This window comes from Dendroctonus ponderosae, unplaced genomic scaffold, assembly GCF_020466585.1.
Source record: "Dendroctonus ponderosae isolate FM_Combo_2020 unplaced genomic scaffold, Dpon_F_20191213v2 Dpon_F_20191213_4, whole genome shotgun sequence".
Taxonomy (NCBI): Eukaryota; Metazoa; Arthropoda; class Insecta; order Coleoptera; family Curculionidae; genus Dendroctonus; species Dendroctonus ponderosae.
Window position 1 is genome coordinate 2,372,527 of NW_026018611.1, and position 23,524 is coordinate 2,396,050.

The 23,524-nt window shown below is 40.7% G+C and overlaps 10 protein-coding genes and 1 non-coding gene across 21 annotated transcripts in view; 6 read left to right on the top strand and 5 right to left on the bottom strand.

The window, feature by feature from the left end:
- Positions 1 to 1,670, top strand: part of LOC109543755 (myogenic-determination protein) — an 8,291-nt gene extending 6,621 nt beyond the window's left edge. For both annotated transcript variants that reach the window (XM_019913612.2, XM_019913613.2), the window contains exon 6: positions 1,224 to 1,670. In XM_019913612.2, the coding sequence (XP_019769171.2) occupies positions 1,224 to 1,336 (113 nt within the window). In that variant the 3' untranslated portion in view covers positions 1,337 to 1,670. The remainder of the gene's footprint in view (positions 1 to 1,223) is intronic.
- A 922-nt stretch (positions 1,671 to 2,592) lies between these two features.
- LOC109543756 lies at positions 2,593 to 4,532 on the bottom strand. Its single transcript, XM_019913614.2, has 5 exons — positions 4,215 to 4,532; positions 4,030 to 4,159; positions 3,877 to 3,971; positions 3,580 to 3,816; positions 2,593 to 3,299 (listed from the first exon to the last, which is right to left on the bottom strand). Exons 1-5 carry the CDS (start codon positions 4,422 to 4,424, stop codon positions 3,201 to 3,203), a joined length of 771 nt encoding a protein of 256 aa, XP_019769173.1. The 5' UTR covers positions 4,425 to 4,532; the 3' UTR covers positions 2,593 to 3,200.
- Positions 4,533 to 4,731: 199 nt separating this feature from the next.
- LOC109543744 (RILP-like protein homolog) lies at positions 4,732 to 7,553 on the top strand. 2 transcript variants are annotated; one of them, XM_019913597.2, is made up of 8 exons: positions 4,732 to 5,022; positions 5,355 to 5,535; positions 5,589 to 5,837; positions 5,889 to 6,086; positions 6,140 to 6,315; positions 6,370 to 6,471; positions 6,651 to 6,746; positions 6,801 to 7,553. In XM_019913597.2, exons 1-8 carry the CDS (start codon positions 4,889 to 4,891, stop codon positions 6,910 to 6,912), a joined length of 1,248 nt encoding a protein of 415 aa, XP_019769156.2. In that variant the 5' UTR covers positions 4,732 to 4,888; the 3' UTR covers positions 6,913 to 7,553. The 2 variants fall into 2 exon arrangements, with proteins under 2 accessions (XP_019769156.2, XP_019769157.2); XM_019913598.2 differs by lacking the exon at positions 6,370 to 6,471.
- LOC109543750 (UV excision repair protein RAD23 homolog B) lies at positions 7,550 to 9,709 on the bottom strand. Its single transcript, XM_019913607.2, has 9 exons — positions 9,489 to 9,709; positions 9,337 to 9,415; positions 9,098 to 9,233; positions 8,837 to 9,044; positions 8,683 to 8,772; positions 8,414 to 8,625; positions 8,223 to 8,352; positions 8,098 to 8,169; positions 7,550 to 8,033 (listed from the first exon to the last, which is right to left on the bottom strand). The coding sequence occupies exons 1-9, from the start codon at positions 9,552 to 9,554 to the stop codon at positions 7,962 to 7,964; spliced, it is 1,065 nt and encodes a 354-aa protein (XP_019769166.2). The 5' UTR covers positions 9,555 to 9,709; the 3' UTR covers positions 7,550 to 7,961.
- Positions 9,710 to 9,888: 179 nt separating this feature from the next.
- Positions 9,889 to 12,952, bottom strand: LOC109543742 (phosphorylase b kinase gamma catalytic chain, skeletal muscle/heart isoform). 6 transcript variants are annotated; one of them, XM_019913593.2, is made up of 12 exons: positions 12,242 to 12,952; positions 12,021 to 12,175; positions 11,784 to 11,967; positions 11,623 to 11,723; positions 11,444 to 11,534; positions 11,361 to 11,390; positions 11,200 to 11,306; positions 11,049 to 11,146; positions 10,934 to 10,975; positions 10,670 to 10,756; positions 10,319 to 10,477; positions 9,889 to 10,278 (listed from the first exon to the last, which is right to left on the bottom strand). In XM_019913593.2, exons 1-12 carry the CDS (start codon positions 12,361 to 12,363, stop codon positions 10,252 to 10,254), a joined length of 1,203 nt encoding a protein of 400 aa, XP_019769152.2. In that variant the 5' UTR covers positions 12,364 to 12,952; the 3' UTR covers positions 9,889 to 10,251. The 6 variants fall into 6 exon arrangements, with proteins under 6 accessions (XP_019769152.2, XP_019769149.2, XP_019769154.2 ...); XM_019913590.2 differs by having other exon boundaries at positions 9,889 to 10,258; positions 12,242 to 12,949; XM_019913595.2 differs by lacking the exon at positions 10,670 to 10,756 and having other exon boundaries at positions 12,242 to 12,950.
- Positions 12,953 to 13,346: 394 nt separating this feature from the next.
- Positions 13,347 to 14,605, top strand: LOC109543754 (ER membrane protein complex subunit 2). Its single transcript, XM_019913611.2, has 5 exons — positions 13,347 to 13,489; positions 13,547 to 13,660; positions 13,714 to 14,008; positions 14,064 to 14,316; positions 14,372 to 14,605. Exons 1-5 carry the CDS (start codon positions 13,474 to 13,476, stop codon positions 14,519 to 14,521), a joined length of 828 nt encoding a protein of 275 aa, XP_019769170.1. The 5' UTR covers positions 13,347 to 13,473; the 3' UTR covers positions 14,522 to 14,605.
- Positions 14,606 to 14,794: 189 nt separating this feature from the next.
- Positions 14,795 to 17,467, top strand: LOC109543745 (solute carrier family 35 member F6). Of its 2 annotated transcripts, none has more exons than XM_019913600.2 (8): positions 14,795 to 15,001; positions 15,077 to 15,224; positions 15,486 to 15,639; positions 15,694 to 15,789; positions 15,847 to 16,035; positions 16,094 to 16,252; positions 16,321 to 16,475; positions 17,287 to 17,467. In XM_019913600.2, exons 1-8 carry the CDS (start codon positions 14,925 to 14,927, stop codon positions 17,323 to 17,325), a joined length of 1,017 nt encoding a protein of 338 aa, XP_019769159.2. In that variant the 5' UTR covers positions 14,795 to 14,924; the 3' UTR covers positions 17,326 to 17,467. The 2 variants fall into 2 exon arrangements, with proteins under 2 accessions (XP_019769159.2, XP_019769158.2); XM_019913599.2 differs by lacking the exon at positions 17,287 to 17,467 and adding an exon at positions 16,529 to 16,895 and having other exon boundaries at positions 14,796 to 15,001.
- Positions 16,812 to 19,802, bottom strand: LOC109543731 (zinc finger protein 624). Its single transcript, XM_019913571.2, has 10 exons — positions 19,462 to 19,802; positions 18,916 to 19,400; positions 18,702 to 18,862; positions 18,468 to 18,642; positions 18,162 to 18,406; positions 17,852 to 18,107; positions 17,711 to 17,802; positions 17,586 to 17,653; positions 17,415 to 17,527; positions 16,812 to 17,353 (listed from the first exon to the last, which is right to left on the bottom strand). The coding sequence occupies exons 1-10, from the start codon at positions 19,594 to 19,596 to the stop codon at positions 16,915 to 16,917; spliced, it is 2,169 nt and encodes a 722-aa protein (XP_019769130.2). The 5' UTR covers positions 19,597 to 19,802; the 3' UTR covers positions 16,812 to 16,914.
- LOC109543757 (structure-specific endonuclease subunit SLX1) lies at positions 17,871 to 21,284 on the top strand. 2 transcript variants are annotated; one of them, XM_048665579.1, is made up of 6 exons: positions 17,871 to 17,953; positions 19,996 to 20,165; positions 20,218 to 20,269; positions 20,322 to 20,507; positions 20,566 to 20,818; positions 21,025 to 21,284. In XM_048665579.1, the coding sequence occupies exons 2-6, from the start codon at positions 20,002 to 20,004 to the stop codon at positions 21,156 to 21,158; spliced, it is 789 nt and encodes a 262-aa protein (XP_048521536.1). In that variant the 5' UTR covers positions 17,871 to 17,953; positions 19,996 to 20,001; the 3' UTR covers positions 21,159 to 21,284. The 2 variants fall into 2 exon arrangements, with proteins under 2 accessions (XP_048521536.1, XP_048521537.1); XM_048665580.1 differs by lacking the exon at positions 17,871 to 17,953 and having other exon boundaries at positions 19,853 to 20,165; positions 20,566 to 21,284.
- A 454-nt stretch (positions 21,285 to 21,738) lies between these two features.
- LOC109543762 (mediator of RNA polymerase II transcription subunit 31) lies at positions 21,739 to 22,690 on the bottom strand. 2 transcript variants are annotated; one of them, XM_019913619.2, is made up of 3 exons: positions 22,553 to 22,690; positions 22,399 to 22,506; positions 21,739 to 22,313 (listed from the first exon to the last, which is right to left on the bottom strand). In XM_019913619.2, exons 1-3 carry the CDS (start codon positions 22,578 to 22,580, stop codon positions 21,967 to 21,969), a joined length of 483 nt encoding a protein of 160 aa, XP_019769178.1. In that variant the 5' UTR covers positions 22,581 to 22,690; the 3' UTR covers positions 21,739 to 21,966. The 2 variants fall into 2 exon arrangements, with proteins under 2 accessions (XP_019769178.1, XP_019769179.1); XM_019913620.2 differs by having other exon boundaries at positions 22,399 to 22,488; positions 22,553 to 22,689.
- A 309-nt stretch (positions 22,691 to 22,999) lies between these two features.
- Trnar-ccu lies at positions 23,000 to 23,072 on the top strand. Its single transcript has one exon. It is a non-coding gene; the product is annotated as a tRNA-Arg (tRNA).
- The last annotated feature ends 452 nt before the right edge of the window (positions 23,073 to 23,524 follow it).

The window sequence follows — 23,524 nt, forward strand, 5'->3', positions numbered from 1 at the left end:
AATCACGCCAAGTTCCTAATCATATCTGGGAGTCCTTTTGTGATCTTGAAAACTACATAAATAACATCTATTTTTGCAGCAGAAATGTACAAACAAAAATTACAGACTTTATGAAGTAGATTTCAAATTGTATTTTGTTTATCTTTTTGTGTTCTTTTTAGTCATACCTACTAACTTTTACTACGCTATGTAAAAATAACGAAATAAAATACACCTCGTGTTTTTGTATTATTATTCGCTTATAGCGAACTCCGGATATAACGAACCAGTTTTAGTTCATTTTTCAAGTTCGTTATATCCGGAACTGTATTTCCATTTTTTGATTGCTTAAATTATTTATTTCTTCATCTGCTGTTGCAACTTGGTTACCGAATGTCTTAATGGAAATGATCCGAGGGGGGTTGCGCCGCACTATTTCTGGCATTTCCCTAAGTGACCCCGCTTTATTTATTGCCGTCAATTTTCTTTATTTCTTTCGTCTGGTGCAAAAGGCAAAATAAATGTCGCATCTCCAAAAATAAACGATATCAAAACAGCGAAATCCCTGTTTTAATGGTTATAAATAACGCCGGCGGACTTTGTGTAATCCGCATGTTGAAGTTGCGCGATTATGTTGCCTGTCAAAGGCCATTTAATTTCTGATACTTATTTATTTGTTCTTTTTATCGGTACAATATTGGTAACAGACGTGGGCCACTGTCAAAGGTTTTGAACAAAAAGTTGCCGAGAGAACGGAACTTCATAGTCCAATAAAACACGCATATAAATAGATAAACTTGAACAAAGAGTGGCAGATTTTGTGCAGCTCAGATTCCACGTTATGTCCATATTTTTAAGTCCTAACTGCCAATTACAGTTGACACCCAGAAGGCTCCAGTTTCTTGTTTACAAGGAAATATGACCTATTGAAAGACGAGCGCGAGCGACGTCGTTTTGAAAGTGTCCTCGTTTTACGGACCCATTGAGTAGCGAAATTTACAGTTATTTGATATTAATGTTTAATACAGCAGCAATAAAATCTATTTTCATCGGATGCAGGACGCACTAAATTGTGTTTTGTGATCAATAAATAAAATGTTTAGAGCGCCGTTTACGTATCAAATTTCCAGTTATAGATTGCTTGAAGCACTATTTCCTACTGTTTATGTACTAGAAAATAAATACTATTCTCGCACGACTTTATCATGAGCTTCAATTTAATAAACGTTTTTTCGTTTTTCCAGGATCTGAATCATCGTCAGGCATCACAGCTTCAAGCCTAGACTGCCTCAATCTGATCGTTCAGAATATAGCGACAAAGCGTGTTGTTTCGACTCACGAATTGAACCGAACCTGAATTATTGCCTAAATACCATAACATTTTAAGTATCTCAAATAAATTATTATCCTACTTTCTTCTTATAGGGGGTGGTCCTAAGTAAGTGTCGCAACGAAAAGCTATGCATTCCGCCTGAAAAAAAAATTGCACTTTTTTCTCTTCTGTTTTTTTCTCCGTGTTTTTTCTTTTCGAAAGACGTGGCGTCAAAAGTCAATTTTTTTTTGTTGTTTGCACGACAATCGCAACTGTTAATAACTACTTTTCGCACCCTTTTCAAATCGATTGAAGGTATTTTTAGAGATTTTTCACTGCAACGGTTAACTTTAGAGCAATAAACGAAGGAAAAAACTAATTGGGGCTTTAATTTGCGGTCAAAATGTTAGTACATGTTTGACAGCCTGTATCGCAAAAAGGAAAGCATGTAGAAGAAATTTGAACAGAAAAGTGTTCCCTTTTTCCAAAAAAACCGCTTATTTAAGAATACCCTGTAAGGGCGCTCCCACACCAACTTTAATTACCCAAACGCTATTGGCGCATCTCCCCCTACTACGTTAAATTGTCTTCGGCCATGCAGATTTCTGCACTTGCAATAACCCCGTTAATTCCACAGATCACAGAGGTTACTCTGCGACCTGTGCTTAATTCTAACCTCAAATATTGAGATGCAATGTCAAATTCTTGGTAATATGCATAAACAAATCGATGCATTCTTGAGTAACAGGAGCGATTTTCTGAGCTTCCTCGACAAAGATATTGCCAAAAATGTGCAGTTACAAGCTGAAATCGAGGCCACCCTTAAATCGCTCAAGGGAACCAGGGAACAGGTAAAGGAACTGAGTAAACAGCCTGAACACACAGCCTTAATACCCCTGTGCAAAAAATTGTATATGCCAGGAGTTGTGGTCCATACTGGGGAGTACTTGGTAACCAGAACGGCCTACCCACATTCCTACAGCGTGTTGAAGACTTTGGATCAAACAGTCAGCCATCTGGAGGGTCTGACGATTGATCAGAGGGATCAGCTGCAGAAAGCTGAATTGGCAGTTGCTCAGCTAACTGAACGAAAGAAACTCCTGCTAGGACAAAGAGACGAGGACATTGTGGCTGAACAACAGTTTGCTGACGATTTGGAATACCAATCGCTTGCAGAAGAAGTGTCGGAAATGCCAAATGAGATTCGATCTGAGAAGGGAGTCGCAGTGAAAGTTGGGGCCTTTTTCGAGATATTGGAATATGATTCAGGCAGTTAAGGAACGGCTCACAAACAAGTTTCGCATGGTTCAAAACTGTAATATATATATAAGTATAGGAAACTAAAATTACTATTAGAACAGTTTTTGGACGGAATGACGAATGGTAATACCTATATCACACTTAAAATTACTTAAGCTAAGTAAAATGGACATTACTCAAATCCTTTGTGGGAACTCCACTACTCAAAGGCACATCGATTGTAGAATAGCAGCCATTATCAAAAGATAATTGATAAAATATGCAACTTTAAATCAATTCACTGATTCGAACGATTTCTAAGGATAAAAGAAACTTACTCGGTCAAAACATCGGAAAACTTAATTAATAAATATACTATTGAGTCAGTTCAATTTAAAAGTTAACCCCAGACCCTGACCCGAAGAGAAATCACGGCGACCAACAAGTGTTTGCCGATGTGAACCCTTATCAGTGCTAAAATGTCACCTCTACAAAGTGGCGCTTTAATAACGGACTTGAGCAGGCCCAGCTACCTGCGACTCATGCGAGCTCGGCCCCCCAGACAAGCTCGACATCGTATATTTACTAACGCTACTTGGCAGTTGAGAAATGAACGAGCTTGTCTGACTGAAACTTTCTCCGAGGGGCACAGGGGCTGTGGAAGGTGTTGTTATACTGGCATTGTCGATACTGTGCTGTGGGGCGTCGTAGGCCGGGAGCCCGCTAGAGATGGGACTGTGGAGGCGTTGAGCGATTGCATTGTGCCCATCTAAAACCAACGGCTCAGTTACCTTTCGTTGGTAGCCACAGAGTGGGACAAAACGATGAAGATGAAGGTGATCTTACCGAAATGAAAGTCTGCCAATGGCTGGAGTGCAAGACATGTATGATAAATAAAAAGCTTTAGCCTACTGCTATTGGCAAGTGATAGACTAGGTGGAGGGCTCTAAGAGCAGAATACGTACTCTTTTGCAACTCCTTTACGATAGTGACAGAAAGTAGGTACATTTATAACCGCAACGAGTAGGGAAATGGAAGTGGAAACTTACCCGTAAATGTGCCAAATCCTCCAGTTTGGTCAAATCGGAAAGCTCAATGTACAGAGAGTACACCAACACCCACCCATATGCAGAGCAGACAAAAAATATTGTTCCTAGCAGGCACATGAGGTAGTTGTAGGCGAAAATCGTGTCGTTGACAATAGAGAAAAACAAGTAAGCCAGAAAGCGGAAAACTGTGAACACCCCAAAGACGTAAATCCACGGGAGCATCTTCCTTTCATATTCCTGAAACCGAGTGAGCGACTTTAAATGTATCTGAAATCGTTCCAAATTAAACAGCATTACTTTTCGCAGTGCTATGATGAGCATAATGCTGGTTACTAAAACAGCCATTGCCAGCAACATGGAGAACACAGCAAACATCACCAGAGTGTTCCGCACTAGAACATAAACATATAAGAAACACATTTACCAAAAGAACAGGCAGTTAGTTCTCACCATGCCTGGACCCCACATAAACAAACTCGTAAGAGATCAAATAGTACCCGTAGTGGGTGCTACCTGGAGCAGCCATGGCGTAGCAATACAAGTCAAAACAGGCCGTTACAATTGTGAAGAGTGACAACAGCTACAAGAACAATGAACTTAATATCTACACCCTCTACAATGCTTTGGTGCTCTACCAGTGAGAAAATGGCTGCAATCATTGAAGCATTCTGCACGTCAAGGAAAAAGGCATGCTGCACTAGGGGCTTTTGATACCAAGGGGTCTTCAAAGACTTGAGACTCCGGCTGCTTCTCAAATTAGCACTACTTCTAGTTGTAACGTGAGAATATACACTCGGGGTACCGGTTAAGGACCTAGTTCCGGCCATATCGTGCTTTTTGTACATTTATTCACTTAGTTTTTCAAATAGAAGATGTAAACAACACTTAAGGTGTGGATGTTTTCACTGTTGACTGTTTCTAGCTGTCAGCTGTCATGGGGTCCTGGCTTCAGCTCGTTGTTGCCTGTTGTTAACTTAATGGCAGCTTTAGCGCAAAAGAGCCGTATGTATCTTGCAATGTTGAATATCAAGTATACTTTTGGCATGCCGTTTTAAAAAATTCACACTATTTTCAGTATATATTATTAAGCATTGGATATATCACCATGAGAGGATTTAACAAATAGTTGTCTTGTCTGATTACCTGCTATGACTTCACGAGCTAACAATCTGGCAATGTAGTGCTTGGCTGACATCTGACATATGTTCATCGATCAAAACAGATGATTTGGGACAGTCGAAATTGTTGAGTAAATTGAGATTTTTGAGGGTCTATCTGTAGTGGGGAGGCTGAAGAGTGGCAAATTTTAATGCCTCCAATAAATTACTCTTTGCAACTGGATAGAATGGAGGATGTCAGCGACTTTTCAGGCGATGTAACCGTTGTGGACGTGTACGACATTGCCTCGGTGATTGGCAAAGAATGCGAAAAAATCATCGATAGGTACGTTTAATATTAAGAATTTCACGATGATCGCACAATGTTAAGAAAATACAGAGTCCTGGCTCAAGCAGATAAGCTGTCCAATGACGTGTGTAACTCTGGTGGTTGTTCAGCTGAATACTTCAGCCCCAATCAGTTGTCTTACGCATCTTAACTGTTCAGCGAATTAACATTCCGCCCACTGATTTAGTGAGTCAGGATTCTTAATTGCTTATAAAGTGACGTTGTAATTTGGTACCTGTTCTAATGGAGTTTTTCCACACAAAGTCTAATAATTGCCTCTGCCTATATTTCAGAATTTACCTTCAAATAATAGCCAAACTGTGTTGTAGATATGGAGCTGACGCTGTCACGTCCCTCATGCCCAAAGTGATCAATGCCTTAGAACTACTGGAAAGCTTAGCAACACGAAATGAGCGAGAAAACACCCTGCTAAATGAATTGCAACTGAAAGTTTCCCAACTGGAAAATGACAAGCTGGAGAAGGCCGAGTATAGGCAAAAGTTTGAAAGGGCAAGCATATTATGCGAGTGAAAGGCGGCCGGTATAATCTTCATGTGTTGCAGGAACTGGAGGCGATTGAGGAACAGTGGCGATCGGAAACTAAAGAGCTCGTTTCGATGGTTGCCAAGCTGCAAGAGGAAAATCGCAAATTGGTCAAGGTGCAAAACCCGAACAACCAGTCGCCCACAACGCCCCCGGATGGAAACGATGCTGAAATGTTGCAAAAACTGAAGGATAGCCTGGAGAAGCATCGGGAGGAAATTCGCGAAAAGGAGAAGTTAATTCAGGAGAAGTGCTTGGATGCCGACAATGTGAGACACTAACTGTTAGCGGGTGATTTGGTTCTAATTTACAAATGTTAGCTGAAGTCACAAATTGATCGATTGACCACAACCAGCAAAGAACTGAGACGAAAACACAAATCAATGCAAAACCAAGTGAGGACACTGTGCGACGAAAGGGCGGACTTTTTGGTGCAGTTGCAGGACCAGCAGCGAGACATCAATGTGCTCAGGCAGCGACTTGGACTTGCCCAAAAAGAAAACGAGGACTTGGTCATGGTAACTAAACCCTAAACCGCATACCCCGGATTAATAACTTCTGTATCAATCAGTGCGACATCCCCTTTCCCGCAAACAAAGCAATTTACGACTTGGACGATCCAAATAGGCCCAGATTCACTACGCAGGAGCTAAAGGACATTTTGCACGAGAGGAACGAGTTGAAAGCCAGGGTCAGCGACTTGGAGGACGAATTGGAGACCTACAGGCCGAAGAAGAAGACTGAAACGTATGTTTCCGCGGCTTGGTTTAGGCGTGATTTTTCTTTTTCCTTTTTTTGTAGATTTAAAAGTAGACTTTTTAGTTTGGGCTCGCTCAGTGGTAGTTTAAGCTATAGAGACAGTTTTGATCAAATGCCTTCGCCTGTCGAAGAGGCGCTCCCATAGTAAGTTGATGTTCAACAGTCCATCGCTCTTGCTTTTTCAAGCGGCAATAGAGTTGTTTAAAATAAAATCAGTTTGGCTACTGACCAAAACCGGGATAACACCAACAACCTTTAAATGTTGTTTCATTTGATTGATTTCGGGATATTTGGAAATTTAGTAATATAGTTTGTTTATACAGCCCTGTCGACGAAGATGCACCCGTTCAAGGTCCTCTGCCCTACGAGCCGGACGACGCGCCTTGGAAAAAGGCGTCTGAATCCGGAATAAGAAAGTTGTAAGTATCTCGCATCTGGATAAAAGCGCCGTTAACCGTTTCCATTTTTGTCAGTTTTCGGAAAATATTTTCCGAAAGCAGCGGCGGTTCTAGTTTTCCTAAGCGTAGTCTATCCACCCTCTCGAAAATGGCTTTGTCATCGACTAGCGATCCAGTGTACTGCTAAAAGTATTGGCCAACTTTACCAGCTGCTCTCTGGCGATATAAACTTGATGACTGGACAATTTTACCACATCTTTTAATTTACAAAAAGCCGGCCCCACATCCATATCAGATACGCAAAGGAGCATGGGTATTTTTGAGATGTCGTTACGCAGCAGCGTTTTTAGCAAAATGAATAGTTGCTGGTTTTTTTGAATGGGAACAATGACAAATTTTAGAATCTCAAGGAATGGATTTACACGCAAAACTAGTTTCAGTATTACTTCAAACAATATTCCTGGGAGTTCGTTTTAACGAGGGCTGAGAATTAGCAAAGTTATATCGGGATAAAGCAGTTAAGCAGGAAAAGTGAATAGCATATTTCCTTCGTTTTCCCAAGGCTTTTAAAACTTTAGGAAGAAAACTAGAGGAAATACCATTCTAGTCGAATAGTAGTGCATAAGATTCTTATTATTTATTCGTTAAATTAGCCACGCGTGGACGCATTTCAACGTTCCTTCGGTTTAGACGACTTTTTTACTCCCATTTGTAGAATTGCCTTTCTGTCTATATTTATTGTGGCGTTTTAATTTGTAATCAATTGCACCGAACAAAACACATATGTAGCAGCAAAACTGTGCCAAAAAATAAAGTTAAAGAAGAATATTTTCATTTGTTTTATTTCAAGTGGAGCCCCCTGCATATTTAATCGAAGAAGCCTGCACAATGGCTACAGAATTTAAGCTTTACACACTAAGGGACAGTTTAGATACGACTAACCGCTATATCAAACCAGTATATTAACGCAGATATTTATAAGAACTATATTACAAAGACAAACCCAATTTTGATATAGCTTGTTTGAGAAAAAGCTGGTAGCTGTTTGGAACAGGTTATTTACAAGGTAGGCATATAGTAGTGCGGTGTGAAAACCTGTAACATTATAATAGTCGGCCCTATTTGTTATCCAATCTTAGGTATTTATAAAAAGGAACAACTGTACGTGGTGACAAGGAGATGGGGGGTTAAAATCCAGTGTTCCGTGGAGAAGACTAGAGGCGAAAGTGTCAAAGTTTATTCGTCGAAATTTTGCGAAAGAAGAAAATTCGCTGCTAGGTTTTCGTTTTTCTCGCAGGCAAAATAAGCCTGAAAATAAACGAGCCAGTTAAACTACTAGAAGCTACCAATCACTAGACAATTCAAAATGTACCTGTATAACCAACTGCTCAGGGAAACCAAGTGCTTTCAATCGATCAATTGCGTCTTTATCTTGCGGAGTAATCTACCGGAAAACCAGACGTAAAACCGAGAAAAATATCGACAGAAACCACTGACCTGAATTCCGACACCGCCGCCGCCCCCGCCACTGCCTACTGCGGGGGTTGCAACGCTTTCGGCTGGCTGCGTTGATCCAACCGGAACTGAGTTGGAGGACGCCGCTCCTGGAGCCGGCTCATTCAACATCCTAAAGCAACACACATCCTTACAGTTCCAAACTTTATCAAGTCATCATCTATCGCAATTACCTCACAAAAGACTCCTGGTTTTCGGAGATCAGTCGTAATAAGGCCGGATTGGTCTGCCCAATCTGTTGTAAAACAGCGTTAAGCAGCTGGGGGTTTTGCTGAATCACTTGCCGCATTTGCTGGAACTGCGACTGGGTTCTGAGAAACGCCAGCGGATCTTCGGCGTCAGACTGGCTTTGATCCACTCCAGACATGTCCGTGGTCTCGTTCACCTAAACGAGAGTACATTTTCGTTTGGAAAAAAACGCCAAAACTAGTAGTTGACTTGCCTCAGCTTCGAATATTTGAGGAATTCCAGTAATCAAATATTCAACAGCTCGGTCAGGATTGTTAAAACTAGCTCTGAGCGCCGATTCGACCTATTGAGTGCAGAAGCATGGATTATTCTTCACAAACTATACTCTTAAGGTGGAAAACTTCTACCTGATCTCGAGCATATCCCATATCCATGATATTTTTGACCATATTTTCATATTCTTCACCCATTAGTAGCGTTGATTCGGCAGCGCTACTAAGAGAGGAAGCAATTGGTGCAGCTGATTCCGCAACACTAGAGGCTGGAGGAGCTGAAGTTACCGGCGTAGTAGCGGTTACTGGAGGAGTAGCTGGCACTTCTGGGGTTGCAGTACCTCTGAAAAGAGCATATTTAAGTGAATTAAGTTAGTCGTTGTTACAGATACTTACATGGTCGAAGGTGCTTTTGTTCCATCTCCAGACTCGGTTTTCTCTGTGGTTTTTGCCTTAGTTACCATCACAACCACAAATTTTTTCTCATCAATGTTGTATTCGGACAACGCAGTTTCGTCTGTTAGAATTTTTCCTGGAATTAAAGCTCAATTAGACACCATAAAATTCGAGCGAAAGGTTTTTCTCATAACCAGACAAATCTAGTAGCAGTAACAAAAGGAATACCATCTTCATACCTGCATAGATTAGTCTTTGGTTCTCTGAAGCATAGTCTGCTCCCTTTTCTGCCTCAATTTTCTGTTTGAGCTGCTTAACCTACAAACCAAAAGAGTGGCACATCACAGGGGTCCTCAATAGAACGCTTTTTAATCTGCAAAAGTGGACTTACTGTTTGATTAGAATCTATATCCACTACGAAGCTTTGCTGCTGCAAGTTCTTAAGCGTTACTTTCATGTTTCCACCGTAAATTAATCTAAACAGTCTCAAATAAAAAGCTAAACGACTCTGCGGCTATTTCGGCCAATTCACCCTGCTATTATTTTTGGATAAATATACGACATCGATGATAAAGCACAACTGACAAACGTGTCAATCAGTGTCAATGTCCATTTTCATTTGGCAGCGAATTTGATGCGTTCCGTTGCAGAGAACGTTCGCAGCAGATGTACGAGGAAAACCGGCGACTACGTCATTGAGCACAAAGCCAAACATTTGCAGCTACAAAATAATTTCCCATTTTTTACATGCAGAAAATGATTGTTGGGTCAAATTTATAATGGATAGAAAGTGCTCATTAGTTTTTTAATATTTAAATAACACATGTTTGTCTAGCTAAGGTTTACCCAGTACATTGGCAAGGAAAGTTTTTCCGAAAACTTTGTAATTCACTTACATTGCGGCACGCAGGGCTCCTTACACAGTATAAGGCATTTAGAGTGCCTTAACTGCAATGCCACTACGAAACTAATACAAAAAAGTGAATTAATCAATTCTAACAACGAGGAACTATCTAAAATTAAAAACTATCGACTAAGATTTGCGAGGTATATATGTTTGAGATCGGTTTTAGGGGCGTTTTCGAATAGAGCCGCTCGATTTTGTCCTTCGCCCTTTTTCACCCAGTGGCCATACACGCGAAACGCACACCCATCTACAATCTGCAAATAAATATCGGAAACTCATTATTGTTCAGCATTGCTGCTGAAGTGGCTACTCACTTTTCTAAGTATCTTGATCCTATATGGATCGCCTCTCGCGGCCTCCAATGAAAGGGGCTCTGGAGTGAATCGAAGTCGTTGGATTCGGATCATCGCTCGCACAAACATAATGGCCAACTTGAATTTTCTGCGCGCATCAAAGTGGCTCGCTTGCAGTTTCTAAGAAAGGAAATTACCCAATGAACAGCCAGAACACTTCTAGCCTTTAAATTCAACATAACAATCAACGACTAATACGGGGACTAATACAAAAGCGCAACGGAGCCATTATATTGACATTGTTTAAGGTGTTAATGTCCAAACCAAATCGAAAAACCACGTCGGGTTAATGTTAAATACAACATGTATTACCAAAGCCAACTCTGAAATTATTGTCATCCTGCGGGAATCTCTGCGTAGAGACTTTTTCAGCGTGGAGATGTCTTGATCCCACAGTTGCTGGATCAAATTAACAAAAAATATAATCGACAAAAGAACCAGTACAAATAAACCACATACAAGCAGCCCAAGTGCCGAATTTAAAACTGCAACAATTGTGCAGTTTTGCACAAATAACAGTGAGCTGCACATTTAAGTGGAAAAAGCCCGATTTTGATGTGAAACTGAAGTACTTACAACAATATTTAAACTAGTATCCGGGCAAACTGTCTCAAGTTTCTAAATACGAACAAAGTAGTCAAAGTATGTATGACAAAATCAACTGAAAAATACGCTAATCCGATCTACTTACCACTGCCTGAAAGAATTCATGGGTTAACGCTTCTTTGATGCCTATTCTTTGCTTCGGGTCCACTACTAGTAACTTTCTTATCAAATCCTTTGGTGATTCTGATTATGAAATGAAACTGTATCCAACATTAGAAAAAAATGGGTTTGATTACCGGAAATATCGGCCCACTCTGGCGAACTAAACGAGTATTTTCCCTCCATTATATTGCGTAACATCACCATTTGCTTTCGGTGCCAAAACGGAGGGCAACCCACCAATCTATAGGGCAGAAAACGTGAAGATGAACTTGAAACATTATCTTGCGCTACTTACAAAGTGTACATGATGACGCCACAAGCCCACCTAGAAGAAAAGTTCTTTACGTGTCGTTTTTGAAAATTCACTAACGTACTTACACGTCTACATCAAACGAGTAACCGGGAGCGTCATCAAACATATTCGTTTTTAGGGTCTCAGGAGCCAGATATCCCGGGGTGCCGCACAAGTCTGACAAAGGAAAAAGTTCTTAGTTACAGCTACTCACAGAGCATGTACAACAAGTATTGTAATTAGATTAAAGGGTTCTGAAAATTACCATGCAAAAGTTCGCCTTTCTTCAGCACTTTTGCAAATCCGAAATCAGTTACTTTAACATTCAAATTGTCGTCTAATAGTATATTTTCTGGCTTTAGATCTCTGGAAGAAACATCAACACCAATAAAATGGGTTCAACATGAGTTCTTATCGCATACCTACCTGTGAACAACGCCTCTAGAGTGGATGTGCAGCACACCTTCAAACACTTGCCGCATAATATAGCGAGTCTTTTTCTCGCTCATCGTTACCACTGAAGTTAGATAGTCGAATAGCTCTCCATGTTTGCACAGCTCGAATACTAAGAAGATAAATGTGCTGGATTCAAACACGTCTTGTAGCTCAACTACAAGAAATTGCGTTTCAAGGGGAAACCTCCGCATGCCATGGACTTTTTACTTATATAGGGATGGCCAGCGACCATCCTCAAGATGTTTACTTCCTGATGGGTGGCTTCCACTGATGAATCATCATTGCTTAAATCTATAATTTTGGCTGCGTATTCCTTGCCCGTTTCCTTCTCAATGCATCGTCTCACTGTGGAAGATATTCCCCTGCAGAAACACAGGCACAAGGCGTGATTATCAGTTTGGACTGCAGTCCAACAAATGTAAACATACCTTCCCAGTATCTCTTTGGGCTCATATTTGGCATAGAACTCTTTCGCAGCATCTTTATCAGGCAACTTATCGTATTCTTCTTCTTTGGCCATAGTTTTTCGTAGCTTCACAGTCACAGTCATCAACTCGTGAGCCACAATAGAAATCTAACTAACTATAAATAACTCTTTGCACTTTCAAGAACACATAAAGGTTAACTCAGAGATTAACCTAATAAAATAGAGCGAACAGCTGCCTCTCACTTACATTCCCCTAACAAAATGCATTTTTCTTAATTGATTTCAACTGATTTATATATTGAATCGCAGTTTAATGTACACACAAATTAATGTCTTTGCATCCGAGAGTTATTTCTATATAAAAGAGTTCAAGAGTTGCAGATCACAAAAGGAGATGTACAGAGGTTGGGACATAGAGTAAGTAAAATAATTATTTCACTTTCTCTATGGATTGAAAGCGAAATCATAGATAGACAATTGAGGGAAATCGCGACAAAATTTTACATGTGCCCCATGTGTATCCGGAAAAACATGTCACCACAGAACTTACCCCGTATATTTTGGGGGGATATTTTGTGCATGTCACCAGGGACGGTTTCTAGGCAACGAAGGTTGTTAATTTCTTCGAAAGTGGAAAAGTACTGATTTTATGCGGAAAATATTCCTTGTGAAAGAAATGAATTATTGACGAATGGGTGTGAGTAAAACTTTGTTTTTTGGCCGACATTTTTACAAGGGCGGGGGTCGATTTTTTGAAAAATTGAAAATTTTCTCAAAATGCCTCAAATTTTACGTCATTTTCGAATCGAACTCATTAAAAAGCCTGGTAGAAGTTTCAAATCTGAAATAATAGACATTTTCGGCACACTTTAACGATTTTTTGAGCGTTCACGATCACGGGGGTAAAGTAAAATAATTACTTATTTTACTTACTCTATGGCGGATATATTTTGTTCTTTCGAGTCTCTGCTTGTCCACAGATTACAGAGTTAACCTCTGAGATCTGTGTAGTTGTCTTCATCTATGACTGGCATGTGCAAGTATGACTGGCATACTTGACGTCGCTGACAATATTACACCTTCCATCTTCCGGTTTCTGCTGATTGTAAGAACGAATTCATAGAGGTCGGCCCAGCTACAGTAAAATGTCATCATATTAATTCTAACCCACAATTCACGTTGTTTAATTTATTCTAATTAAGTAATTTCGAATAAAAAGAGAATCCTGCACTAATGGGGGCTCAAAAAAGTACGAATTAATCCTTATTCCAGATACTGGCTGTGTCTAAACATGTGTAACTTTCAGGCGATGTTGAACAGTTGCGATACTGGCGAGAAAACAATGATCGAAAGAGCAGAGAAGTTCTGGATATCTGGCTCAATGGACTGTGGCTGAAAGTGAACAGTCTAGGCAATGAAAGTAACCTTTTCAGTATCTCTAGGTGCCCTATTTTATCGCGAACTGAATTTCAGAGTTTCTGGTATTAGAGCAAGTTTGCCTTGCTGCGTTGGACTGTCACATCCCCAATGTAGCAGAGACCTGCATCGAAAGTCTTTCTCAATCATTTCCCAGCAGTCTTAGAGTGAGAAAATTGCACGCCATGTATTTCGAAGCTAAGGAGGATTTTGGCACGGCTACAGACATTCTAAACAGCATTATAAAAGCTGACGAAACCAACAGTGCAGCCAGAAAACGTAAAGTTGCCGTTTTAAAGGCCCAAGGGCGAACTGTTGATGCTATCAAGGAGCTCACCGATTATTTGAAGATGTACAACGCCCTCAATCTGAATAGCAAACTGGCCTTTCATGGTTTTTTTTTGTAGATTTATGGCAGATGTTGAGGCTTGGCAGGAGCTGGCCGAATTGTACATTTCTGAACAGGATTTCAGTAAAGCAGCTTTCTGCGTGGAAGAGCTGATTCTTCACAACCCTCACAACCATTTGTTGCATCAGAGATATGCTGATATTAAATACACCATAGGAGGCCTGGAGAATTTGGAGACTGCCAGGTCCTACTATTCGCAAGCTTTGAAGATCAATCCTAAAAACATGAGAGCTCTGTATGGACTCTATTTGGTAGAAATTTACTTCGTCTTGAGACGTTTGACTGTTGCTAATATTAGTTTTTTAGACTTCGTCAGCTTTGTCTACTTCTGCAAAGTGCTCCAGTCAGAGGAAGAAAGAAGCAGCCAAACTAGTCGAGTGGTCCCTGAAGGAAATAAAGAAACGTTACTCTGAGGCTAACCTGATGGTTACTGCTTTAGCGGCCTTAGAAATCTGAGCCATCTAAGTTCTGTGTGAATAGTCGTCGAGCACCTGTGTAATAACTATTTATATGTTTAATAAACATTGCTGTTGCAATTTATTTTCCCTTTTCATTTATTATTATTATGGATTATTATTTATGGATTAAAAATCCATTTTATTTTCTTTTCATTATGTAAATCGAATTTGCAACTGCTGAAAGGATTAAATTAATTGTTTGGCGGCAACGCGTCAGAACCGTCCAACCAAACTGACTCTTGACAACCTACTTGTCTTTATCTATGTTGACAACGCCAACCATTGTCAATCGTCGTCAGTGTCAACTATGTTTATTTTTGTTTGATAAAGAGGAATCAAAGTGTTCAGTTTTAACACATAGTAACTCGTTTCAATTTGGTTTTTCGATTTAATGTTCAGACATGGCTTGGACGCGATTCCAAGTGTTTTTGGCCCTCCTGATGGTGTTTACTGGCAGCATAAACACAATCAGTACCAAGTACGTAGACTCTTGATGAATCTGCATTTTAGCTGAACTGTTTAGCCAAAAGCAATTAGATTATTTCGATTCCAGGTGGGCTGATACTATAAAATCGGTTGGAAGAGATGGTGAGTTGAAGAACTTCGATCACCCATTCTTCCAGGCCAGCACCATGTTTTTGGGTGAGCTGATGTGCCTGGTTCTATTCAAGACCCTGTACATTATATACAGCAGAAGGGCAGTAAGTTAACTTGTCATTGTCGTTAATTCTTTATCATTTGCAATGATTCATGCAAAAAATCTGGATAATTTATGAGGAATCCCATGATCAATCAAACTGTTTTGAGTAATGTGTTGAGATTTAATTGAACATCAAAGTTCACAAGCTTTATCAGTCTATGTGCTAATAAATTAATCAAAAAGTATGAATCACTAGCTCCAATGATCGAAAATTAAGCCGTTGTGAAAATGTAAAACCCATAATAAATTGACCTTTAATCAGGATGGAACTGAGGACGTTTCAGAACTGACTAAAGGAAACCGCAACTTCAACCCCTTAATCCTGTATATACCTGCAATTTGTGACATGACCGCCACCTCCATCATGTACATCGGACTGAATCTAACTTTCGCCTCTAGTTTTCAAATGTTCAGAGGTAAAAATTGGTTTGGCTAATCGAAAAACAGCCAGTAACTAACGCGAATTGCAGGATCGGTGATCGTGTTCGTCGGTCTTCTCAGCGTAGCTTTTTTGAATCGAAATCTCGAACGCAGGGAATGGTCTGGGATTGGATTCGTTATTATAGGTAGACCACAGGACTTAAATCGGCTCAACAGCATTAGCAACAATACATTTGTTGTAGGTTTAGCCGTTGTTGGAGTGGCAGACTTTGTGTCTCAGAACGGCGAACAGCAGCATAACAAAAATGATGTTATTACTGGAGACATGCTGATAGTAATTGCTCAAATCATACAGGCAGTCCAAATGGTGGTCGAAGAGAAGTTTGTGCGTGGCGAAAATATCCCTTCTCTACAAGCCGTAGGCTGGGAAGGTGCAGTTGATCACTTTCCATTATGTTCCAACTTTAGATCTAACCGTTGGTTTGGCAGGTTTATTTGGTTTCGTCACTCTGGCCCTTCTCCAGATCCCCTTCTACTTCATTCACGCCGTTCCTCCGTTAACGCAACGCTCAGGCGATCGTCTAGAGGACGCAATTGACGCATTGGTGCAGATCGGAAACAGCATACCGTTATTTTTTGCCATACTAGGTACTTGAAACGCTAATTTTCATTAACGAATCTAACGCCAATAACATTGCATTTGTGGTTCTTTGCAGGCACGATAATTTCAATCGCCTTTTTCAACTTTGCCGGCATTAGCGTAACTAAAGAAATGTCGGCAACTACACGAATGGTTCTGGATAGCGTCCGCACAATCGTTATTTGGGTGTTCAGCTTGGCTTTCTTCGGCCAAGCATTTCACTGGCTTCAGGTAAGTACCAGGCATCAACCTTTTTCGCGCCATCTCCACCGTTTTTTTTGCAGCTTTTCGGTTTTGTGCTACTAATCACTGGCATGTGCCTTTACAATGGAATAACTTTTACTTCCACTTATGGCTACCTGAATGCAGTGTTCGCCCGACGAAGCCGCCGCGATAACCTCGAGGAGAGTATTATCAATACGAATGCTGAGGAAACGGAACCTTAATTTAACCGATTTATACATACTATAGTTGGGTGTTATTATACTTGACAATATAGTTTAGATTTAAGAAAGCGAGACAGTCCACGTTTGAAACGTGGAAAAATCAGAGAAATTGGAGGCGTGATTGAAGTGGTTGTTTGTTGGTAGTTCAAAACGCTGTCGATATATTTGTTGCAGAAAAAAATAAATGACAAATGTTAAAATTAAAGTACCCCTTTCAGCCGTAACTATTCCATTAAGTTATATCTTTGTAGGACTTCACAGGCGTACTGCTCCTCTGTAAACAACTCTTCGTTCTTCTGGGAATTTGATTCCTCTACCACGGCTTCTAACTGCTGATTTTCATCAATGATTTCACCCGATGTCTTCAGCTTATCCACTAATTCATCGACATCCATTCGCAGCTTTTTAGTTGAACCCCTGGGGTCCGAGTTTACGTACCGGCGGTCTCGCAAGAAAATTGGTTGAGACATCAGCATTTTCAACAGCTTCTCTTTTTTAGCATTGATTTCTTCGTGTTCGATGCTTTCGTGGCTTAGCCACAACATTCTTAAACCAAACTTTTGCGGGCAGTATTTGCATTTGTACCTCTTTTTTAGGTGCAATTTGTCCATATGCTCTTCCAATTCGACGAATGATGACATGGACACCTGACAAATCTTACAACTGCAACCAAGAGCTCAGAATATAACGCTGATTTGAACACAATTTTTTTCGTCTTACACACCTGAATTTGTCAGTGGATTTAGCATGCTTCAATAGGTGTCGTCTTAGAGATAAGTGTGACTGTGTTTTTCTACCACAAATGTGACACGCGAACTGTCGCAGCCCCAGATGCCCCTAAAACGCATTTGTTTATTTTGCCAACCATTTCACATCGGCTCACTAGTGAACTTACCTTGTAATGCAACTTTAAAGTATGGATCTTGCCCACTATTTTATGACAGATCCTGCAAACGCAGGCGGCTAGAACAAAATATTCGCTTAGTTAAAGAAAAACGTACTTAAAACAAGGCTGATTACTATTTGAATTGAGGCGTGTTAGCGGCTCGTTAGTTTCCGCAGGTCCCACGCAAATCGACTGATGCTCCTGCAGTTCCGATTCAGTCCTAAAACTGAAGAATACGTGTTGGCTTTGTTTCCCTCAAACGGAAGATTGCTTACCTAGCATGGCACCCGGGACAACTGTGGATCTTGTTGGCGTCTTCAGCGGCTGGGTTGCTAAACGGATGTATAAACCGCATGTGATGTTTCAATCCGGATTTGGTAAGACACACTTTATTACACTTATTGCAGAAGAACGCCCTGGAAACGCCCACAGAACCCGCTTTCGTCGAATGTTTCAAATTGTAGTGTAGGGTTAAACATCTTTTGGAAGTGAATGGGCGGGCGCACTTGTCGCAAATGAATAGCTCGCCACCTACAAATTCGGCGTTTAGAAATAACATCCATTCGGGTTCTTTAACGGGCAAACATTTGAACTCCTTATGTGCACCCCTTATGTGCGAACGAAGCTTTATAGAAGACTGGAAAATCTTTCCGCATTTTTCACACATGTAGTCTTGGGCCCTAGACTCGGCGGTAGGATGTGCTTCCATTGGATGGGATTTGATCTCGTGTTGAGAAAGACTGCATGCCGATGTCAGACACTTCCCACATTTTACGCAGAGGAAATTTGCGTGCTCCTTGCAATGGTTTTTAAAGTCTTCCGATTTGAATCTGGACAAGGAGTCAAAAACGATCAGCAAGCTTGCAAAGCAACTGGATAAATAATACTTACTTAACAAAGCAAACATTGCATTTATAAAACTTGCAAGAAGGCGCGTCGGCCACATCCTCTTGGTGGCGTTGAAGCTGCGCTTTAGACTTGAACACCTTTTTACACCTTGCACATTGAAAGCTGCACTTGTCTTCACCCTCAAACATTTTCTCATGGTTAAGTAGATGCTGGTAACCTGCAAGTTATTGTAACTTAGTGATAAAAACTGCGAAAATCCTAAATTGAGAAACAAACTATAAAATTCTTTTCCACAACGACGGCAAGAAAAAGCCCTTTTGTTCTTGTGAAAAGTCACACAGTGCTGTCGAAAGCGATAAACGTCGTCAATTTGTGCTGGGCAATGTCTACAGGAGAACACCGTCTTCGATGAATCAGCTTCTCTTTCTAGATATGAGCTGAAAAGCACCCAGTTACCAATCCATTTAAAATTCAAAAAAGAAAACCCTACTTCGGATGCGGTGCTGGTCCATTTCTATACAACATGTCCAAGTCTCTCGTTAGAAGTATTAACCGTTTCTTTTTGGTGGGATCGCTTGATAAATTGACAATATTTACTCCAGTCCGAGTCAGTTCTGTTTTTAAGTTTTCACTGGGTTGAATTGGCACAGATATATATCGCAAGTTGTCTAGGCCAAAATCCAATAACTCGCCAAATTTCGATGGAGTTTCTAGAGCTTTTGCGTTTGCATCAATTCCATTCACGCTAATCTCTTCGCTTGGCTCAGGAGAATGCTCCGCAGAACAAGGGTTCAAATCGCCTTCATCATTATCATGATTCTCTTCAGAACCCTGTATTATGTTTGGAAGGCCGGCTTTCTTGCTTTTTTCCTGCTCTAAAAGCTTCTCGGTTTCCAGGCACAGAGCCACAAATTGGAAGGCAGGAGTCAACTGCTCGAAACAAACTTTACATATGAAATCGTCCTCTTTAATAGTCTACAAAGCACCATTTCAACATTATATTAAGCAAGCTTTACCTTCATTGCGCAAAACTTACCGAGGTTGGTACACACAACAGAATTGCGTCTCTAATTGATCGGGGCCCCTCTGCACAAGGATCTGTTACGGGAACCATCCTCTGCTTTTTTTCCCTCACCCAGCATACTCTGCACCTCAATGGGACCTTTCCCATCTGAAGCTGATCCTTTTCAGGTAACTGCTAAACACTTTTTCAGCCTAATTTGAACAAGTTAAACAAGAGCTTGTTTACGTTTTTATAACCTAACTAATATTCTAAAATCATAACGTGTCTCGAACCAAAGCCGTTAACCAGAAGAGAAGACAGAGACAAGTACGTGTCTCTGGAGAAGACAACGATTTCGTGTTTGATATCGGAGAGTAGAACCATAGAGAAAGTATTTTACTTACTCTATGAGTAGAACGCAACCATAACCATAGTTTTATAATCTGTGAACGCAACCTTTAACAACAAAAATCTGAATGTTTATCAACGTTAACGTCAAATTTGAGTTGAAGAAAATCAAAATCAGGTTCATAGAATGGAGAGCTTATTTTCGTCGTTTTTTCGTAGTTCAAGATGACGACAGCTTTTCATGGAGTGTATTTGCTGTATTGCGAAAATCCAAAATATCTTGGACGTTGCTACATAGGGTATACAGTTGACCCCAATCGCAGAATAGTAAAGCATAATAAAGGGAAGCAATATGGGGGCGCGTATCGGACCAGCCAACGAGGGCCTTGGTATGTGAACGAAGCAATTTATTCGCCGGCATAATAAATTGAGCAATTACAGGACCATGGTGCTGATTGTACACGGATTTCTGGACGAGATCTCTGCGCTCAAGGTAGGTAGCTGCACAATTTGTGCTGATAATTTGACGCGGGGGTAATCTGCAGTTTGAATGGGCTTGGCAACACTCACAAAAATCAAGGCGATTGCAACATGTGGCCAAGAAAAAATCCAGAGAAAAGTCGTTTGATTTCTATTTGACCGTATTGGGGCAAATGTTGCAAGTGGGGCCATGGCAGCGCCTGCCGTTAACCATCCGCTGGCTCAATAATGCTTTGGCTACAGATTTTCTGGTGAGTACTTCCAGGTAGTTCGTTTTTAGTACATTTGATAACCACAAAGAGCTTCTAGCCTGGGAAAAAGCTTCCACCACACATGCTGGTTTGCCGAGGAGCACACGTCCAATCGAGGTTTAGGGATTGCATTCCAGTAGAGTCAGGAACCGCCAATTCAACGTGTGACTTGTGCTTTGGAGTTTTGAGCAGTGCCAAGCAGGTGACATGTTTAAACAAAGAATGTAACATAAGATGCCATTTGATTTGTCTCTCAAAGCATTTCCTGGTGATTGGAGAGTACGTACCGATTCAAGGGAATTGCCCCAAATGTAAACGAACGTTTTTATGGGGTGATATTGTCCGAAACTTTACAGGCTGCTACGAAAACGTTGATTTTACATACGACGCGTCAGACGCCCATGTAATTGCTTAGGTTCAAATTGAGCTTGACTCCGTTCTGTTTCATAACTACTATTTTGCGATACATCTTTTAAACAAACACTTAATAGTCATAGTCGTCGCCTCTGCTAAATAGGCCATCATCGCCGTAGTCATCATACTCGTCCACTCCTGGGGGGACAAACGCCCCATTTAACGCCTCAGAAATTTGTTCTCCTAGTCCTACTCTGGTGGCCACTCCGTAAATCAGTCTCATCACGGCTAATCTAAAATTGATATTGCCACAAATATTGTAAATTGGACCTAGAAGATGCATTTAAGTTTTACAATGCAGAAAATAATTATGTTGGTGTCCCCATGAATCACTATTAAACGGCGCTCACCTTATAAAGTTGACAGCATTCGTTTCTTTCTGTCTCAACTGCATGCCCTTTGCAGATCCGGATTTCCTTGCCTCATACGAGTTTAATAGACCTAATATTAGGATAAGCACAGTGAAGTTCTTACTATTACGCACGTAGAACATGTTTCGCTTGATGGGGCCAAATGCCAGCAGAAGCCCTCTGACGATTTGTATTAATACCGCAATTTGACACAAAGTGGCCTCAAATCATAGTTTGTACATTATCCCGTAGTCGCAATATGTCCTAAAAGGAATATGGAATGAGGACATTCTAGTGGCTGAAGCAAAGGCATACCTTCTGGTCGCAATGTTAGACTGTGAGTAGAGAACCGATTCGTAAACGAAGGTATGCCAAACAAGAAGAGCCTCGGCGTAGCGAATATCAATTATTATACCGTTATTGATATGTGGGTTAACGAATTGGGAAGTTCAATGATACGAGCAGAATCAGTTGACAAGTTGTGAACTATTGTATCTTCCTCGACGCTCATTGTGCAGAAAGAAAAATTATTCTGAATTGATAGGGAATAGTAAATTAAAACTATGTAGTATAAATGTGCGAAAAATGCCATTTCAGAAGATTTCGTTCAAATGTAACTTCTCGCAAAACGCATTTCACGCACTCAGGATGCCATCTGCTATCACGTAAGACCATTAGGATTTTGGCCTGTTCCTCTATGTCATCTTCATAGAGCTAGTTATATGCCCATTCTGTTGTGGATTGGTGGCTTGACTGCCGGGATTCTGATCCTGGCTGGTTCCATTTGAAGCTGCTGTTGTCATGAGGCGGCTCCTTCTCCTGGTATAGTGTTGCCACAACAGAATTTGTTGGTCATCTATAAACTTGGTGCACTGTGCATTCACAAGCTCCCTGCGGAAGTGTTCGTACTGGAGCAGGTCGAGAAAATAGAGACACATGGGGTATTTCAGATACTTTGCATAGTCTGGTTCCTTCCAGTATATCAGGTACTTCAGGTAATGTATGAAGGTGGGATCTTTGAAGTAACCTCTTTGTGCGAGAACTGAAAACAAAGTCAACATTATCGTGGTTCAATGGTTGCTCGAGTTATCGGGAGGGTAAAATGGGCTCGATTCGTAATAACTTACAGTTTAAGTAGTTGGGATTTCCCAAGCACTGCACAAACTCGAGTTCCACCTGAAACCGCATTCTCTGCTGGTCCTCTGTTTCCGGAACCCCTGTAACGTAATTCCAATCTATTTGAGCGTTAACAATGGGTAGTTGTCGTGCTAAATCGCTTACTTTTTCCCGGTAATCCAGTCATTTTCATTGAACTTTCGTGAATAGCTTGAAATAGTAAAACAACCAGAAATGGGTGTCAGTACGGAAAACATTCACCCACAAAATAACCAAAATAAAGAGGGGATGTTCTGTGTTCACCCACATACCAATTTTCTTAGCGCGTTGACGTTGACATAAATCGGCTGATTATTTGCACAGAACATACCCCAGGGGGGATATTTTGTGATTATTCGGCTGTGTGAACTGAGTGTACAGATGGCTCTGACGAATGAAATTTGAAAATTTACCATTCAAAGTATTACAAATGATTACACCATTACAAATGACTGATTATAGGGCTTGTGATCTATGGCGCAAAATTACTTCAAGTAGAAGGAGGGCCATGATAGCTTGAAAATCACTGATCTACATTGAAATGTGTCGGTTAAGAACGATAGTAACTAACGAGCCCCTGTGGCCTAATGGATAAGGCATCTGCCTCCTAAGCAGGGGATTGTGGGTTCGAGTCCCACCAGGGGTATTTAATTTTTTTTTGTGGTTTCGATTATTTTGTTCGAGAAGTCGCCTTGACATACTTGGACAATAATACGTTACTTTTCCAAAATTCACATTAGAATTTTCCACATTGAGAAAAAAACACACTAATGTATAAAGTATAGGAATTTAACATGCATAGTAACACAGGACGTCGAGGTGAAACGACGCCGAAAAGACGCTAATTTGAAGAATGCGGCTTAAATCAACTTTAAAGAAGTCTATTTAGGGCTAAATCAGGGGCGGATCCAGCTTTAAAGTCAGGGGGTTATGTAGAAAAAATACAGTCTTCTGTTATCTATTAAATTAGAAAAATGATCGTTGTTTTGTGCAAGGGTGGCGAAAGATTATTGCAAAATTTCATGTTTTCCGTCCCGTTTTGCATGTTTCTCGGAAGCAAAATGAGCAAGAACGCTCGTTTTTACATCATTCCAGAGA